Source organism: Alosa alosa, chromosome 22, assembly GCF_017589495.1.
Source record: "Alosa alosa isolate M-15738 ecotype Scorff River chromosome 22, AALO_Geno_1.1, whole genome shotgun sequence".
Taxonomy (NCBI): domain Eukaryota; kingdom Metazoa; phylum Chordata; class Actinopteri; order Clupeiformes; family Clupeidae; genus Alosa; species Alosa alosa.
The window spans coordinates 13,900,107-13,914,283 of record NC_063210.1 but is presented as its reverse complement, the minus strand read 5'-3'; the positions used below and the strand labels follow the sequence as shown (position 1 = coordinate 13,914,283).

The window sequence follows — 14,177 nt, the reverse complement described above, 5'->3', positions numbered from 1 at the left end:
CTGAGGAAATAAATTCAAAAGTGCTTCGGGAAGAAGTTTTTTTTTCACATACAAGGCATTTCATTGCAGGACTTTATTTTCAACACTTTATTTTTTATCAACACCATCAGGCCGTTTTTTAAAAGTAAATGTTCCAATCAATGATCCAGGAAGCACGTTTTCTTCTCTCTCCTTCATTTTACAGTCTAATTTTTACTGACTAGAATGGCTCGGGGTCAAAGGTCATACGGGGTCGATCGGAATCTGCACTAATTTTTTTAATCAGTTATTTTTTCTCAAATTAATTAATCGAAATGAATCAGTTATTTTGACAGCCCTAAAAATTATATATATATATACATATATACATATATATATATATATTTAAAAATAAAAACCCTTATGGATAAAAAGGTAGAAATGTTTAATGAATGTTCTCACCTACTGACATAACCCTCTGAACTTGCTAACACCACAAGATCAGATAAACAAGTTTGCATTCAGCACTAGAATGCAAACTCTAGGCATAGAAAGCACTAGAGATAGGACTTCACTTCACACCTAGACCCAGTGCCACGGAATCAGAAATAACATAAGGAGGTCTGTCTGTACCACCCACTGCTGGGTTTGCATCCTCCGCCATCCACTAATCGACATCCTTAATCCATGCCCTCTCTCCCCCTCTCCCAGATGATTTTAATCAGTTTTGTAAAGGATTGCTGGGAAACTATGCGGAAAAAAAACCTAGCTACTGTTGCCACAACATTACAGCCAGTGCAGCAATTTAGCGAGCCCTAAACGCTAAGTCCTCTTCAGCATTAAAATCAGGTGTCCTACTATAATCACCCCTACATGGCTTTGAATGAATGCATGAAGGAAATCAAGTCCCGTAATTGCTCGTGTGGAATCCCACTCGTTGCGGGAATGCCACTCTTGGCTCGGTGAGTGCAGCCTACTCCACTGCAGTGGGAGATAATGAATTTAATACGAGACTGCACCTAATAGCCCGATTAGCCGACACTGGCAGAACACAGGCATGAATAAAGGGATAGTGGCCCCTGTTTGAAATGTAGGATGGACCAGCCAGGGCCTAATTGTTAAAGCAGTGGTAGCTGCAGCAGGAGCAGGAGCAGGAGGAGGAGGAGGAGGAGGAGATGGAGGAAGTGGAGGCAGAACTCCAGGAAGATGCCAGGGGTGGTGTTGGTGGTGGTATGGCTTGGCGTCAATGCAGCTGTTAGGCCGACTTAAGATTTTGCTACTCAGGGGAGCTAGCCAATTCCTGGGGGATAGGTATTTATAACCATAACCAGGGAGACACACACACACACACACACACACACACACACACACACACACACACACACACAGCCTGGCTTACAGCAACCACTGCACAGAGAACGCCCTGCTGAGCAGGTCAACACACACACACACACACACACACACACACCACACACACTGTGACTGTGTATACACACAGAGGAAGAATGACAGAGAGGCTGAGATAAAGGGAGAGAGAAAGCAAGGCGGAGGGGGGGGATGGATGGCCGATGATATATGGACACTGGGGGCAAAGCAAGGAAAGGAACGCAGAGGAGAGTTCAAAAGAGAGATGAATGGAGCTAGGAAAAGAGGATTGCAGAAGTAATGTGTAAGACAAAATACCATCAGGCGTGAAGACAGAGTACAATATTGGCTAAAGGGACAAAAGTAGGGTGGGTGAGATGGACTGTGAGACGGAGGACGATGAGACTGACCACGGGTTGTGGTGGCTCAGGGGAAAACTGCTTCATTTAACTGAGTATGGGTTCAATATTTCATGAACCGCTGATACTGCGCTCGAAGAAAGGGCTTCACGCAGTTGCTATGCACAGAAGTACTCACTTGGAAGTTTCCCATTTACCGAAAAAGGTGTAAATGGCATTTTCACACTATTCATTCATCCAGAAATACAGTAGAACAAGGATTTGGTCTATTTTCGAATACTTGCTGTTTTGCAGATCTATTGTTGCTTTGTTTTCTTCCACCAAACATAAGTACAAGAAGACAAGAGACATGACATGATGTAGTTTTATAGTGAGCGAGAGATTCTGATTATGACTCACCAGGTGACATGGAATGTATATATAGTCAGTAACTAAAATGAAAAGAAGTTTTAATATCCACACGACTTGACAACTTCTCTTGTGATTCAGCTTCACTCTCTACATGCTCCCAACAAGTCCCAGCGGAGAGAATGGTGAGCTTTACAACTGAACAAATCATGATGAAATTCAGGGCATAAGCTCAACTGAAAAGAAAAGGTGAAAAAAGTTTCAGGAGTTTATTGACTTGCTCTACTTCATTTTAATTAATTTTCTCGTCCTCAGGGAGGGGAAAAAAACACAACAACTTGTCGCTGTCACAGTTTGCTGCCTCATTTTTCTAGTTCTAGTTGCAGTATAATGTGCAAATGGTTTGCTTCTTCATGAGTGCCAAATCTACCTCTTGACATTCTCTTGAGATGCAACGCTTGTCAAGGCACCTGACTGTGACAATGTGATGGGTTAAGCTGTCCAGAAGTCTTGTGGCACACTGGTGCAAGCCGGTTGGAAAGTGATTCATGAAAAGAAAAAAAAGTCCAACATTCTCCCTCTGGAACTGGACGTGTTACAGAGTCAGTTGAGAGAGCCTCAAAGCTCAATGAAGCAGGGCAGGCGTTGCCAGGTTGGTGCTAACCCTAGGATTCCAGAAACAGAGGACTGGTTCTGGAACCGGTTCCGTTCAGAATTTTTCCATCTTGGTGCTATCTAGTGAACTAACCTGCATTTCTACCAGTTTTGAAGAAAAACAAGAGTGAGTCATCAACAGAGGGTGCTGTGCTCATATCTGACCTGTAGAAGGGCATGCCCATTCTGATTCACAGGGAAAAATCAACAGCTATTTTTTTTTTTTTGGTGCCAACTCCGAAACCAACTTTTTAAGGTTTCCGAACTGATTTATTTTTTGTAGAAATGCTCAGAACGGTTCTCCATATGGAGTGTGAACCAGAGCGGAGCTGGCACTCTGTTGATGGGAAAGGCCCAACAGTTTTCTGGTGGTGCGCAGCTGCTGAGTGTGTGAAATCCTGCTGAGTCCACGTGAAGAAGGACACACAACACTACTGAGAGAACAATCACAATCACAGAGCCAAGCTACGGCGGCAAGATGCACACAGATCTCCAGAAAACACACCTATTAGATGCTTTCATGGTGCAGAAGTGAAGAAAAATGGTGGGAGAGAGAGAGAGAGAGAGAGAGGGAGGAAGAGGAGGCATGAAAGAGACTTGAGGAAATGGTGTGGAGCTCATGAAGAATGCTTAATTGGCTCTACACAGCTGTCCTGTCACGACTAATGATCGTGTCTAAAACAGTCCCCCTGAAAAAGGCTCCCCTTATAAATATTTTATTTAAACTGTGGCAAAGTTCAAAGATAAATAGCCAGTGGTGATGGCAGACATCCCCAGGACCAATTAATCCTGAGAGGCTTTCTTCATGAATCAAAGGCGGGTGGGGTGTATCATCAAAAAGGTAAGTATTCACCTTTTTTTCTGTGTTTCTGGTGCAAATGAATGCCATATTTATGTGTGTATTATGACCATGAGTGTCATCGTCTCAAATGATACACACATATTATGGTTATGGTTCTTAGCAGAGGTTTAGTCCAAATCAAAACACAATAATGACAATAAACATTATTATTAAAATGAACAGTTTAAAGTAATCAATTAGCCTACAAGCAGGGTTAAGGGGCAACATTAAGTGTTTTGTTTGTTTATTTATTGTTTATTTTATTTTATTGTTTGTAAAATTGTTTCTCCATCCGGCATCTAATGTCTTGTGTGTGGAGCACTTTGGGTTGCACTCTGTGCACTGCATATAAAAGCACTATATAAATAAAAGTGACTACAAAGAAAATATTAATAGTAATAGAGTAAATAAAGAATTAATCAGTTAGATACAAGCAAAGATCCGCTTCAACCCTCTCTGATACAAGTAAAGTTAGATAATATGACAAATATTGTTAAACAAATAAATAAATAATGTCCGGATTCCTTATGTTTGTTTTTAGCTGAGTCATCACGCTACACTCTTTGTGTTCAAACACCTGTGGATATGCAAAGGGCTGCAAGTTGAGCGATATGCACTGATTTTATGAACAAGTGGCTGGGAACTTCTTTTTTTTTTAAATCGATGCTTTTTAATGAATCTGTCTAATTAAAATGTCCTCTATTTCTTGTTATAAATAGACACATGGAATAATCTATTTCAACAAACCCATTAAGAGTGAAGATAAAGCTTGCGGTCAGTGAGAATCCTGGCAGGTCTCTGCATTATTGAAACACTTGCTCAGTCATTTCATGAGGTTTCCATGAAGAGCTATTCCAGTCTCCACTGTAAATCTGCGAGACATCGATCTTTTTAGAAGAGAGGGCCAGACCTTTAAGTGAGACTCCACCAAACCAGGAAATGGGAGGAATAATTATAGAAGTGTAGCTATAGAAGCTACACTTACAGTAGCTTCTGTTAAACCATTACACTTTGGGCTGGTTTCCCATAGATGGACTAAGACTAGTCCAGGACCAGGCCTAACCCATGGAGAGGAAACTGTCCCTTTGTGTTGTGCCGACAGCTACATTACAAAAGTATACCCCTATGTTTTGTCTTTTTGCTCCATTTTGCATAATCATTGTGAAGGTAAAAGAAAAGACTTTGTGAAGAAACCCCTGTGTTAGCACTCATTAACCATTGTGTTCATTAGCAAAAATCCAGCAATTACACCTGACCAGCCCTCTCTCGCTCATGCTGCGCTTGCTCCTGAAGACTGTTTCCATATACAGGGCTCTGGGTATTAAATGAGGCCCTAGAGGTTTCATTTTTCAACTCTCTTCCCCCTGTTGCCTACTTAGGAACACACACCCCAACACACACGGACACACACACACTCCCCAACACCCCTACACACACACACACACACACCCCCCAACACCCCCCCCCACACACACACACACACACGGACACACACACACACCCCTCAACCCCCCCACACACACACATACACACAATCCCCAACACCCCCGCCCCAAAACAAGTCTTCTCATCTTGGTCTCAGCTCAACTCTGGGGGTTTCCAGATATCTCTGATTGGAGCGCGAGGCCATTTGGTTAATTGCTGCAGCCCGCCTCACAGTGAAGTGCTTGAGGCTACTTATTACCACGTTCATATTTCATCTCCCTCAGTGCTCAGCGCTCGCCTCGGAGAGGCTGCAATTATTATTACGGTCGCTAAACGGACACAGCCAGAGAGTGATGGAGAGAGACACGGGAGGCAGGTATTCAGGCTGTTGAGCGCCACCACATGGATGGAGCACCAGCCATAAGGACGCTGATGAGAGAGAGAAGTGATGGGAGTGATGGTTGCGGTGGTAGTGTAGTGGTTAAGGAGCTGGGCTAGCGTGCAGTAGCCTAAAAAGTTGTGGGTTCAAATCCCGGCTTCCACCGTAGTGCCCTTGAGCAAAGCACTTAACCCTGAGTTGCTCTGGGGACAATGTAACAATGCCCTTGTAATGTAAGTCACTTTGGACAACAGTGTCTGCTAAATGAATACATGCAAATGTAGAACCAAAAGGAGAGACGCATGTTGTGCTTTTGTTGTGTGTGAGGCTATATGTCACTGGGATATTCCAACATCAACAGCTTTGCCTCCAGTATACTTTGCTATACACAAATCCCCATTAAAACAATCCCCTGGCTTTGGCCTGATGAGAGAGAACGCGACTGATGAGGGGTGATTTGAAGTTGATCAGTAAATACAGAGATTTCAATCATACCCTGACAGTCATAGGTAAGACTGATTGCAGCACTCCATCTGTGTAATAGGGCAGGAGCACATATCAGCTGCCTTGACCCTTAAAGGTGTAGGTTTTTGAACGTTCTAAGTTCCGCAACAATTGAAGGTTCTAAAATTCTATGTTGAATTCAATGAACCCAGATATTCTTTAGAACGTTCATTTCTCAACATTCCCGTCACACCGGTGTGACGGTACTCCTTTAAGGGTTAATGATCAGCAAAGCCCTCGGGCATAAGGACGAAATCAAGACTAAATACGATGAGGATGGAACAGAGGATGGAGGTGAAGATAAACTGAGAGAGAGGAGTTACAGAAATCTTAATAATAATCTTAGATTTTGATAGCAACAGGTAGTTAGGATTATATAGCGCTTGGGCTGCAGGATTGCACAAACGATTGCAACCCTTAAGATAATGGCCATGTGATTTCTATTAAGAAATCCAATCTATTGCACTCTCTGTAATATCATAGATCCAAACATAATCACATCTTAGCACAACTGTCTCCATTAAAATGCCTGGGGCTTCCAGTGATATCCACACCCTTGTGTTATCTGCACAAAGCTGTATGATAACCATTTCATTAGAAGGCTTTGAAAAGGTAAGGATGACTATATTTAAAGGTCAATATTTTGATGGTTTGCTATTCATGCCTGAAACGTGGATTGTGATGCTTTGAAGGGTGCCTCTTTACAATCAATCCATCCAAGCTGAAATGACACATCGCTCTCCAAGCTGGCATTTAAATTCAGTCGACTAACCTCTCCAACCACAGAAAGCCGGAATAAATCAGCTAATGGTAGTGGTTAAGACTTGTATGTATGAAGAACAGCCTATCTAAAAGACTGGCCTGATGACCGTCACATCTAATCACATATTAAAACAGCTTTATGAAAAGCATGACATTAATATCAGACAACAGCAGTACCATAAGCTTCTTTACAAACGCAAAGGCCTCTTTAGTATTCTGTGGGCATTCATTCATCATGTTAAATCTTATTCAGTGTCATTGAGAATGTGTGTGTGTGTGTGTGTGTGTGTGTGTTTGTTTTTTGTTTGTGCATGATCCCTCAACCAGACAGTCTGGACACTAAACAGTAATAGTGGCAGCAAAAGAGGAAGAATACTGTCAAGCCCTTTTGACCAAAAAGCACTACTGCCTACACACACACACACACACACTGATCTTAATTGACTTTTTACTCAGTAGAGACTGTAGCTTTATTATGACTTTTCAATCTATTACTATGATGGTTCTTCATTATTGACTTACATTCTTGAATTTCCCCTAGGGATCAATAACGTATCTATCTATCTATCTATCTATCTATCTATCTACTGCCCTATACTCAACAAGGGACCGAGGGATCCATTACATACAGCAAAGGCAGCAGTAAAGGAGGAAGAGGAGGAGGAGGAGAAATAAAAAGTTAATTTGCAAAGCAATTATGCCGCTGTGTGTCCAGTCCACATCCAATATGGTGATTGGGCATTAGAGCTAAACCAAGGGGGAACACGGAGCCCCCACCTGAGCTGCGAAGGTTGTGCGTTGCTTTGCCCTTCTGCTGTTTATCGAGGTCTCACCTGCGCCTCTTCAGCAGATAACAGCGGCCATTAATCCAGACACGGACCCAGAGAACAGCCGCTTCGAATTGTCACTCGAGCACTCAGCTGTGACCAGAGGGCATCGCAATGGCCTTCAAAGGGGCAGGAAAGGGTGGAGCCCGATTGTTGCAACAAAAAAAATCAATGACACAAAAACGTGCAGCCTGGACAATGAGAGCGTAGTCTTTCTAAACAACAATAATAACAACAACAATACTACTACTATAACAACAAGTGGGAAATGTGCATTTTTAATGATATGTTGGTTGTTTGTTTGAGATGTTGCTGTTGCAGCTCATCAACTCCCATCTAAGAAAGATAACGGGGATGTGGTATGTTGAATGTGTGTGCTGTGTGGGCACTGCATATAGGTGTGTGTGTAGATGAAGTGGACACACGCTTATGCTTTTCACATGTGAAGTTCGATAGAAAAATAAAGATCAATAATGAATTTAATTGATAAGAGATAAGACCCCTTTATGATTCTCAAGATCGTCGATGAGGTGGGAGGGGGAGGGGGGGGGGGGTGCTGAATAGCCCAGACAATTGCATAAGTGAGATTATGCCTTCTAATGAAACACTTCTGCTGTTACCAAGCAACAGGGACATCCGATCCATATACAATATAGGTGCATGACACTGCATTTAAGTGTGGGGAAAGGACCCTGAGGACACTGCTGTTTGGGGACAGGGTTTGTGTTAAGCTGGCACAACAAAACCAGTTACCTATGGATGGATCAAGGCATGGGAAATGAAAACAAACCTTGGGCACTGGAAAGGTTCTGAGCGACACATTCAAAGGGGAGTATGAATTACACTGTTTTTCAATAAATGACAGCATGAATTGCATTTAAAAGAGTCGGGCCTAGAGAAATCTGATGAATGGAAGTCAAGGAGAGAGAGAGAGAGGTAGAGAGAGAGAGAGAGAGAGAGAGAGTGAGAGTGAGAGAGCAGAGAAAGAGAAACTAACCACACTCATCCCCTACATGTTACATTAGCACCAACAGACCCAACCATGCCATCCGCCTGACTGGTTCACTCTCCTCTTTTTTGGCAGCTGGGTTGAGCTGATGGTTGCCACTCGATTGCATAATTACTGCAGAAATGACTCACTGCGAAGATGACAAATGGTGACAATGTTTAATTTATGCTCAGTGATTAATAGGTCCACAGATAGATAGTGATACTTCAGAAACCAGTCAGCTCATGAAACAGTGTAACAAATATTCTTGAGAGGGATGATCTTAGAACAGATCTTACCCATTACCGACCTAAAGTGAGATTTTCCAAGTTATCTGATTAAATATGCAGCAATTCAATTATGTAACAATTATCATTCATTCTCTCTCTCAGTTTCTCACATACACACACACACACACACTCACAGACAGAAACACTCACGCACGCACGCACACACGGGCACTTACACACACACACACACACACACACACACACACACTATGTCTGCAGATAACTTACCTTGCAAATATCTATCTTCTATTAGAGTTGTGGGAGTTTAAGTATTCTAGCTGTGTAGTCTCAATATGTCTCAGGACTGCCTCCCAACACGTTGTGGTCTGACGATTGTGGACCAGTCATGGGATCGTCTTGAAGTTACTGACTGACAGTGCATGGGTGTGGTTCAGAATTCAATTACATTACTGGAGCTCTACAAACTCATTTAGACTGCCATATCTATCACCATTACTGTTTTCTGACATTATTAGTTGGATGTTACTCCTTTGTCTAGCATCTAGAGACTGACTATTTGTTGGGCTGCCAACCATATAGGCCCTTTCAATCTGTTCCTCAAGGATTTCCAGTTGAAATGCTCAAAACCAATGCAGATACTTTGAAATGAAAATGAATCGGACTTATAATGCTCTACAATATACTGACTTAAAAACATGTTTCTTTTTTTATTATTTGTCCCCAATGTTACCTTAATGTTGTTTTCTGTGCCACCGGAAAAGCCTTAGGAATGCACGTGTTTGTTTATGCAGTTGAAAAGGTTTATAGAAACTTTGTTTAAGTTTAAATGTTAGAAAAACTATGAATCTATTCCTCCTTGGATCCATCTATGCATCATACCCAATTCATCCCTGTCTCCCTCTCTATATATATCTATTTAAAAATACCTGAAAGTAAGGCATCCCCTCCTTTGCTGGCTGACAAACAAAATTACAGAGCAGCTCCCTTCCCTTCTGACCAATAATCGCATTTGTGATGGGAAGTTTGACCTGAATATGTCTTAAATGCAACCTCACCCCACTTAATCCTGGCCATCCCCTGAAGATAACCCAGCACTGCACCGTCACATAGACAAACATACATGCACGAGCGCGCACACACACACACACACACCGACACCCACAAGCACAAACACACAAGCACATAAGCACACACACACACACACACACACACACACACACGCACGCACAAGATGGTGGTGCTCAATTTAAAATAAACAGATGGGTATATGATCACTTGATTGACAAACTCAGTTATCTGAGCAGTAATCAACATCACCGCAGAAGTAGCAGAAAATTATCCAATTTGTCATGATTTCAAGAGCTTTGTTTTTCATGGGTGGCTCATCAAGGATGTGAGAGAGAGGGGGAGAGAGAGAGAGAGACACCCCCCTGCCCAGACCTCTCCAGAATACACTCTGAAGGGGACTTAAAGGCCAACAGATGGCTCACCCAGAGCATGCAGCATCCTCTGCTTTTATGTTTAAATGGTCAAATGTGAATGCACTCTGCATTCCAAAATCAAGTTTGTATTTGTTTAGTTTTCAAAGAGAAAAGCTTTACAGAACGCCCAGTAGTTTCGATGTTGAAGAGATTTGTCCCTTTCCATAGTGCCTTCATAATTACATTATGGCCTTGGGTTGGAAAATAATATATTTTCCAATGACGCAACACATATGTTGCACCTTGAGGAAAGTCACAGAATTACATACAAAGTCAATTGGACATATAGTTCACCAACACTGGTAAATTAAATTATGACCACTGCTTACGATGCAATTAAGCAAAAACGCCCTTTAGGCTTCTTTCCTGCCTATTCCTCTCATTCCATACTACTGTATACCCTCCAACACACACACACACACACACACTTTTGAGGTAAACACTCAGTTTTTCTTCATGAACAGAGCCAAGCCACCAGCACCAGCCTCTTTGAAGGGTAAAATGCCACCGAGCCAACCATGCCCACTGTAGGGGCCAAGGGCTTTTGAAGGTCACTACCCTGGCAGTTGGCAATGGAAGCAGTGGTCACATCAGCTGACAGTGAGAAGCAGAGATACCCTGTGTGCTTGTGGGAAGAAATATCTATTCATTTACGGTTCTAGTTTCATCCAAGGAAGTTGTTTCAAGCGAAATGCCAATTGCAAGACAGCAATCTCCTCTTAGTCCATTTTGGTGACAGTTTCAATTAAATGTTTGGATTTGTGAGTCTGTGTGTGCATTGCAATCTGGCCTTGAATATCCCTCTGAAATGGTGTGCCACTTTCAGGAAACTGAGCTGAAGTGATAGCTGGTAGCTGTCTTATAGTGTTAAAAATTGTAGAGGGAAACATTTAGATGTGGAAAAAAGTGGTAGTAAGTTGCAATGCTGTACGTGCATTTTTTGTTTATTTTATCCCATGCATCATATAAATACGATCTGATTGTGAGCTAAAGTTGTGACAGACTCATTTGTTAAAGCTGAGCAAAACCTCTTTATCTTCAAAAGATTGAACTTGTGGAAGCAAACCAAACATTTCTTTATCAGTCAAAGTCAAACCCAACTGTCGTAAATGTAATGCATTATTTCCACATCGTTCACACTCAATACAGAGAAAAAACAAGTGTACCCTGACCTCATAAAACCCAAAGACTTGTTTACTAAAAATGGACATACTAAAAATGCCCACATAGTCATCGTACAATTCGTTTTAAATGGCAGAGCTAGAGGGATTGTTCACTGTAATACATAGCAGTAACAAAATTGACAGGCCTATCCAGTTTTCTACATCTATCCATACCTCATAAAGGTGTCTGAATAGGCAAATAGTTTGCATCAACGTCTGTCATATTTCATGCAGATGTTGAAGGTTAAGAACTGTAGTCCATTTCATGAAAGTTGAATAGAATAGCCTGCTATCTTTATGGACTGTAAATCTGTAAAGTAAGGATATCTGATGCCGACAGGTAGCAAACAATAGGCACGTATGAACCTGTCAAACTAAAAAGACCTCATTCAAGAACATAATAGACTATTATTAATGGAAAAGCAATCAACTTGTTGATAACTGTCCTGCCCTGTAACACAAATATCCTCTCTTTCCGTTGGTTTCTCCACAGACGGGCAGAAAACAAGCTGGTTTGTGTAAGAGACAATATATCCTCCTATACAGCATGAACTTTCCGCTAGTGGCACGCAGCGCGACAAACAACCACATGCCTCACTGTAAAGCAGCCGTTTGACTTCGGTGAGACCTTTCAGCAATGTCTCGCAGAATTCAGAGAACAGTGTTTGACAGGGGACAGAACAGGAGCAACAGCTGACAAGAGGGGTGTTTAGACAAGCTATGGCCGGGCAGACCTATTCCTGACTCTGGCTGGAAGTCAAACCCAAGAGGAGGAAACATTGTTGCAGCTCGCGACTTCCCAAATCGCTTTACTAGCGTTAATTTGCGCAGCTTTAATGTTTATTTTTGTGTGGTAAGGCTTGACAAAAATGTAAATAACATTTTTGAATATTGTTTGTAAGTTAATGAGACCATGTCATTGTTCAAATACAAAACGTGTTCGTGGTCAAATCTTATAAATTATGTAGATGTATTAATCCAACATAATATGACTGCTTGTCGTAAAATGCATGTTACATATACATACTGTACACGCACGGCCGGATGCGCGGAATATGTTCCTTGGAGAGCGAATGCGCACGTCATAGAAAATCTAGATATTTCCGTTAATGTTCATCTTGAAAAACTTTAGAGGTGATACGAACAACAAGTGGTGCAAAGTGCAAAGAGATTCAGCAACTGGCTATAACGTATAACATTAAACTATATATCTGGTGGAGAGCGAATATGTTTACTTTATACGCGCAAATGCGCCCACGCACGACGCTTAGCCTACTTTCTAGAATAATTCGTTGTGCTATGTCTGACAGTGATGTTGCCCTGTTTTCACACTTTGACAGTTGTGTGCGCGCTTGTGTGATGGGAATGATGTAATTGTCATCCCATGGCCGTAAATCCCGTCTTTTTGAGGGTTTCTGATGTGTACCTATCTAATAATCGTACACTGAAAGAAGATATGATAAAGGAGATGTGTGACATTTCAAGCACAGCACATATTAGAATAGACGGAACCATAAGTCAGAAATTACCTTCTTTTTGACGTTACAGTGGCAACACACAGTCCACAGGTATTTCAGAGTTCGCCATAAAAGTATGATGAATAAACCTCCAAAGAAAGTGACCATGGACGAAGCAAGGAATGCCCACCACATGCGCTGACCATTATCGCAGGGCACGTCGGGCGAATACGGGATGATCACGTCCATCTTGGACATATGGATAGAGGACGTCCCCGGCTTAAAATTGCCACTTTTATAATTAGTCATTATACTATTGCCAGTGCCAACAGAACGGTTGCCATCCTCAAGAACTAACATCCAGAGGTTTGAGAGGAGCACCTGTCAGCGCCCCCTAACCCATGTTCAGCCATGTTGCTTCAGCTGCCACCCCTTTCCTTCGATACGGTCTCATCAATTCTCCTTTATACAAATCAGTACCCAGAGTAACCAGTGACGCACAGCCGAGTGTAACTTCGTCCAAATCGCCACTTGCACTCCACCTCCAAACGCATCAGGTCCTTCACGAAACGTTCCGAGTGTGCTGTGTTCAATCTCCAGATGAGAAACAAATTGTTCAAATATTCATATTTTACAGTTTCCTTGTAATTAATCCCAATGCTTTGTTGTGAACGCTCAGCACGCTTGATGACCGCGAATCTCTCACATTTAGCCTACATATCGAACAGAACAGTAGTGTCAAACAGACGTTTTCCAAACTCCACCTTGTCGATAACCTCAGTTTAGCCCTAGCCTACTGCTGATTTTGTCTGCTAACCGTGGAACGCGGTCCAGATTCACAGTCCTTTCGTGAATAATCCGTAAAGTACTAGCCTACATGTATTTTAACTGTTGTTCTTTTTCTGCTCATCTAGCGTCGCCAGACGCCAGCTGATATTCCCTGTCAACTGCAACTCAGCGGGGGAGATTTACAGGTACGAAGGCGGAGTCTAAACACAAAACCCGCTTGTGTAGAAGCCTGTAACACTAGACGCTGACGGCACGTCAATGTATAGTTTGTAATAGTATTAAGAAACGTATATTTATTTCATGCCGTTAACGTCAACATACTCTGACTTAAATTTCAAAACAAAGCGGCACTGTAGCCTACTGGGTGGAGCCGTAAAGAGCGGAAATGCACTTGATTTGCAGCACCGGTTTGTGAGGATTAGACCAAAACGACGCCTATTTACTTCATTGCAACATTATGGATTTTTCATAAAGAAATATTTTTGCGCAACTGTTTTGCACAGAGACTATCAAATGGCAAAATATTATGAGGAAGTATAGGTTAGTCTACGATTATGGTACAAATGGAGGGCAAACATGTTTTCATCACTTCATCCTTAGAGGATGTGAACTCCATTTGAAAACCT

At 42.1% G+C, this 14,177-nt stretch overlaps 1 protein-coding gene across 16 annotated transcripts in view; it reads right to left on the bottom strand.

Annotated features, from left to right (window-relative positions):
- Positions 1 to 13,773, bottom strand: part of kcnma1a (potassium large conductance calcium-activated channel, subfamily M, alpha member 1a) — a 105,587-nt gene extending 91,814 nt beyond the window's left edge. For 6 of the 16 annotated variants that reach the window (XM_048232916.1, XM_048232919.1, XM_048232921.1 and 3 more), the window contains exon 1: positions 12,835 to 13,770. In XM_048232916.1, coding sequence (XP_048088873.1) covers positions 12,835 to 13,122 — 288 coding nt within the window. In that variant the 5' untranslated portion in view covers positions 13,123 to 13,770. Of the gene's footprint in view, positions 1 to 12,834 lie in introns of all 16 variants that reach the window. The other 10 variants (XM_048232925.1, XM_048232922.1, XM_048232924.1 and 7 more) reach the window with 5 other exon arrangements.
- Positions 13,774 to 14,177: the final 404 nt, after the last annotated feature.